Below are 5,776 nucleotides of genomic sequence, written 5' to 3' on the forward strand. Positions count from 1 at the left end.
AGGATATTTTGTTCAGATTTTATTTTTACATAAAAAAGTTACTAAATTTCGATTACTTTTCAAAGTGCGACTAATTTTTAATTAGCAGTTGTAAATTAAGCTATTTTTTATTTTTAATTTCTAAATTATATTATAATGTAATTTTTTAAAATTGTACAACTTAATAAACCCCCGAATGAAGCCAATGTGCCCAAAACCCACCTTTTCTGAATTTGCATTTCATCTAGCATTTGCATTTTCATTTCATCTTCATTTTCATTTTGAAAAAGTGAGGTCACGAGAGGGAAAAGAAATTTCTTCTTCCATTTCGTTAATTTAATTACTGTACATAATTCAATATTTGCGTTCTCTCTCTCTCTCTCTCCACCTGTCCCTTTCTATTGATAGGTCGTATGTTAATCTTGTGTATAGTTAAAAGGAGGCATTCCAGTTGCGTCCATTAGCAACTCATTTCTTGTTGGTGTGTTGCTCCTTTCTCTCTGCACAAAACCTGGGCTTAAAACCCCTCCTTTCTTTCTCTCTCTCTTCAAGACTTGAGGTATGCTTCTCTTTTTATTATTCTTCTTAGTTTGTATTACTATTAGTATTAACTAGTTGGATCACTCTACTTGTTCATGTATAGAATTTTTAATTGTCTGCAATTAGTTCTTGGCTTATTTCTATTTGGGGTATACCGTGATAAGGATCTCAAGAAAGATTCATGGTAGTTGTAAAAATGTTTGCTTTATCGTTCATAGTAACTGCAAATTCGCAAAATTTCACTTACAGTGCTCAAGGAAGGGAACCTTTATTTCAAGAATGATACTTTGCTGCTAGAATTTGTAGTCCAGTTGAGGTTTTTCTTATAAACATGTCTCTAGTATTTATAGCATCTCATGCTAATGATTAAAATTTGATGTTTATGTGGCCTTCTTTATTGCTTTTATGTTATATGGGGTTTTGAAATTTCATTAACATTAGACAAGTTGGAATATTGGGCTTGCTGCACTTCTTCTTTTTTTGGGTTATTTTTGCGGATTAGATAATATGTTGTACTGAATGTGTCTCTTGTACGATGTTGTAGAGAAGTACAGACCATATCATGTGTAGTGGTTCTAAGAGTAAGGTCTGTTCTGCTGATTTAGCCATGGAAGCTGAAATTCAGAAGCAAAAGGATCTTGTCCCTGCTTTCTCCCTCTTGCTCGAGTTATCGGCTTCAGATGATATTGTCAACTTCCAAAAGGCTGTAGAAGAGGAGGGTCATGACATGAATGAGGTGGGTTTATGGTATGGTAGGAGAATTGGTGTAAAGAAGATGGGATATGAGGAGAGGACACCCCTTATGATCGCTGCTACTTTTGGTAGCAAACGGGTGCTGAATTATATGCTTGAGAAGGGCTGTCTTGATGTTAATCAAGCTTGTGGTTCCGATGGGGCTACAGCCCTTCACTGCGCAATTGCTGGTGACTCTGCTGCTTTGCTTGAGGTTGTCAAGCTCTTGCTGGATGCTTCTGCTGATGTGAATTTGGTTGATGCAAATGGAAAACGGGCTGTTGACCTGATCTCAGCTCAGGGCTGTTGTCTCAACTCTAGGAGGAAGATACTGGAGCACTTGCTTGGAGGAAGCAGCGATGACGGGGAAGCAAGTGGACTGATCGATCAGATTATTTCTGAACAAGCAGAAGAACAGCTGTTATTGACTCCAAACATCTCTAAATTTGGGAGCGAGAAGAAAGAGTATCCTGTTGATCCCTCTCTTCCGGACATAAAGATTGGGATATATGGGACAGATGACTTCAGAATGTACATATTTAAGGTGAAACCATGCTCAAGAGCTTACTCCCATGACTGGACAGAGTGCCCCTTTGTACACCCTGGTGAAAACGCCAGAAGGCGTGACCCTAGAAAATACCACTATAGTTGTGTCCCTTGTCCAGATTTTCGCAAGGGTACATGCCAGCGAGGAGACGCTTGTGAGTATGCGCATGGTATTTTTGAGTGCTGGCTTCACCCTGCACAGTACCGAACTCGTATGTGCAAGGATGAAACAAATTGCAATAGGAGGGTATGCTTCTTTGCCCACAAACCTGAAGAGCTTCGTTCCTTGTACCCTTCTACAGGGTCTGCTGTGCTTTCACCTAGATCATATTCCAATGGTCCTCTGTCATTGGATATCGCGTCAATTTCTCCACTAGCCCTTGGTTCTCCATCAATTATGATGCCTCCTACTTCAACTCCACCTATGTCTCCTTCGGCTGGAGCTTCTTCTGTGGGTGGATCTTTGTGGCCCTGCCAATCCAGCCTTGCAACTCCAACCTTGCAGCTGCCTATTAGTCGGTTGAAAACCACATATAGTGCCAGAGACGTGGAGTTAGATAATGGTTTACTTGGATTCGAAAGTCATCATCTGCGACAAGATCAACTGATGGATGACTTATCTGCTCTTTCTTCACCATCTGGATGGAACAGTTCTTCGGCCAAAGCTGCTGCTTTTGCAGCTTCTTCTAGTGATAGAAACGGTGAACTTGGTAGGCATGGTGGATTGAAACCCACTAATCTTGATGATATCTTAGCGACCCTTGATTCCAAAATTTTGTCTCAGCTACAGGGGCTATCACTTGATGCTGGATCAACCCAACTACAATCTCCCAAAGGGATGCAGATGCGACAAAATATGAACCAGCAACTTATGACAGGCTATTCTTCCGGTCAATCTTCACCATCTTTTAGGACATCATCTTCGTTTGGGATTGATCCATCTGGTGCTGCAGCAGCAGCTTTGAGTTCAAGGTCTGCTGCATTTGCCAAGCGAAGCCAGAGTTTCATTGATCGAAGTGCTGCAGGCCGTCTTTCTGGGATATCTTCATCCCTTTCTAATGCGTCCGCTGTGCCTCCTAACCTCTCAGGTTGGGGCTCCCCTGATGGTAAATTGGACTGGGGCATCCAGAAGGAAGAGCTCAATAAGTTGAGAAAATCTGCTTCCTTTGGTTTACGGAGCAGTGGCAGTAGGTTTCCTATGAGTGAATCCTCAATTTTAAACTCTTCTGCTGAGCGTGATGTCTCTTGGGTCCAGTCTATGGTGAAGGATTCCCCTGCTATGAGTTCAAGACAATTATCTAGGGAAGATCAGCAATATCATCTGAATGCTAGTCGAGGTTCTGAGACGATTCCAACATGGGCGGATCAGTTATACTTGGAGCAGGAGCAGATTGTGCATTAATGGTGAAGATTGGATTCGGGCTCTTTCTTTCTTGAAGTAATATCTAACAAGTTGTTTTCCCATTTTTTGAATTCTTTTTTCCATATTCACCATCTTGTTGATGAAAGGATAGTGATAAGCAGAGAAAGAGAGCTTGAGAAAAAACTTGGGCAGGGTGGTTGAAGAATTCTGCTCATTCAAAATATATTGATTTTTGAAAAGTTATGTCTGCTTTAATGGCATCACTATAGAATATGTAACAGGGAGACGAATAATGAAATATGGTCCTCTAATTCAAGAGCCAAGTTATATCAAGTTACACTTCCCTATAATTCTTTGTAGTTCAATTGTTTGTATGAATAAGTACACATGGAGATGAAATTGATTATTCCATCGCATTCTTGGCAATTTTTTCTGACACTCGTCCTCCACAATTATGCGGTAATGCTTGTGCATGAGCAGTGTGTTTGTGCCGATCGTATAAAAATTTCTTACACTATTTATGCATATAGCTTAAACCCATAAATTACACAAAAGAATTGAGAAAATGTAATCATATTTGTGTGTATTTTTTGCTTATCATAAAACGAAAAGAACTTTTAGTGTTTCTTTAGCCGAGGGTCTATCGGAAACAGTCTTTCTATTTTTAAAAAGGTAGCGGTAAGGTCTGTGTACATATTATCCTTCTCAAAGGTAAGAGTTAGATCTGCGTACGCAATATCCTCCTCAAAAATGGAAAAAACTGGGAAATGTAAGTCCAAGAAAAGGTGAAATACCAATCTCTTGAGACTTGATTAAGTATTTTGTTTGCTCCATTAAAGAAATAGTGGATTAGTAGTTATCTCATTTAACCTTTTTGGAATATGGGCCTAGGGCTGATAATAGAAGCGTGACTTGTTTTTCTCGTCTTATTTTTACTCTGGCTGACTGAAACCAAGGAAATTTAATTTTGTTTTTTCCCCGCTTGTCGTTTTTCTCCCTTAGTCTGGTTTGGGACAACACTGTTCTTAATGTAATACTCTCTTTTTTACTTTGGATTTCAGCATTGGTAGTTGTCAATACTTTTGAGATACGTACATTGTAGTAACTTAACTCTTGAGAGAGTTTTTCTCACAACCTAGCTACTTGTGGTACAACCTAAGTCTTAAGAAGGGTTTTAATTTTCTCATCGTCTGTCCTAGCTACTTCCAAATACACTTTTTTTTTTTTTTTTTGCATAAGTTTGATAGTTAAAATTCCAGTTCTTTGATATTCCAAGAACATAACTCTAAGAACTCTTGATGTAATTTATAATCTTCATAGTTTTGTGATCTGTTGATTTTGTTTTCCATTGATTTTTTTAAGAAAATAGAGACTATATCCTAGAAAGTAATTAAAGTGATAACGACTAGCCAAATAAGAGAAAAAAACAAATACAGGAAGAAAGGAGACAATTACAAGTGCTAAAGGCAGGCCTAATTGCACACTCATTGTGAAGAAGTAAGAAAAGGCGGTGCAATGAATGTGAAGCAATCTTATTCTAACAAGTTGCCATTTGTTAAATTGTGAATTAGTCAAATAGCCTTGGAAGTCAAAAGTAGGAAAACATGGGGAAAAAGTATATATGAGGCAATGATATGGAAATGTCCATAGCCGCCCCAACCTCTCTATTGGATAATGCATTGACGTTTACATTAGATTATGGCCGGCGCTATGGACTATGGACCATGCTTTATATAACTAAGTTATTTAAAAGGTAACTGTAAATAATTTCTTTTAATATCATAATTATACTACATTAATTTGTACTGAAATAAATAATGTAATGTATGTATATAACTTATATTCAAACAAATTATACAACTTAAATGGTTCAATCATGCTACTATGTTTTTTAATAGAAGTCGAATCGTGGTTCTTATTAGAGAAAGGTTTAAGATTTTTTGTTTGAAAGTGATATTGGCAGGATTTGAAATGGGAAAATTTTACTTTATACCCATTAAGCTCAAATTATTTACTCTTAAATATTTAAGTCTAAATTATTTACTTTTTTTTATCTATGCAGTCCAAATTATTTACTCGGTTCACCCATTAGCTATTTGTCTTCTCATTTAAAGTATGGAATGTTAAAAACATCGGCTTCATTTTAGCAAGCTTACATGGCAGTAGATTTGAATGGATCTACTTCTTCTCTGTCAGATCGATCTTTATTAAGAGGGTCAACCCAAACTACTGATCTACCTCCTTTCCTTATGATTTTTGTGTGTGTATGAAGACCCACCATTGTTGAGCTTGAAGCTCTTGAATTTGAAATTTTATTTTGAAGATTTATTGTTTGATTCGATATGGGTGCTATAAAATATTGCTTATAGTCCCTTCGAGTAAGCTTCCCAAATTTAAATTCTTATGTGTGTTTGAATATCCGTCATTGTTAGCTTGAAGCTCAATTTTTATTTTTGAAGATATCTTGTTTGATTCAAAGTGGGTGTTATTAAATATTGCTTATAGTACTTTCTGAAATTTGATCACATTTGAAGTTGATTTGAGGTGACTGAGATCGAATCTTTTAGCTGAAAATCAAAGAAGAACACAATTATCTAATATTATACTGCTACGGTA

At 37.2% G+C, this 5,776-nt stretch overlaps 1 protein-coding gene across 1 annotated transcript; it reads left to right on the forward strand.

The window, feature by feature from the left end:
* Positions 1-416: 416 nt before the first annotated feature.
* On the forward strand, positions 417-3,493 carry LOC104242130 (zinc finger CCCH domain-containing protein 66-like). The gene is made up of 2 exons (XM_009797132.2): positions 417-538; positions 1,064-3,493. The coding sequence occupies exon 2, from the start codon at positions 1,082-1,084 to the stop codon at positions 3,197-3,199; it is 2,118 nt and encodes a 705-aa protein (XP_009795434.1). The 5' UTR covers positions 417-538; positions 1,064-1,081; the 3' UTR covers positions 3,200-3,493.
* Positions 3,494-5,776: the final 2,283 nt, after the last annotated feature.

Source organism: Nicotiana sylvestris, chromosome 6 (genome assembly GCF_000393655.2).
Source record: "Nicotiana sylvestris chromosome 6, ASM39365v2, whole genome shotgun sequence".
NCBI lineage: Eukaryota > Viridiplantae > Streptophyta > Magnoliopsida > Solanales > Solanaceae > Nicotiana > Nicotiana sylvestris.

What these genes read in the sequence shown, in the direction of transcription:
- LOC104242130 (XM_009797132.2), top strand. Translation starts at nt 1,082, where the DNA reads ATGTGTAGTGGTTCTAAGAGTAAGGTCTGTTCTGCTGATTTAGCCATG.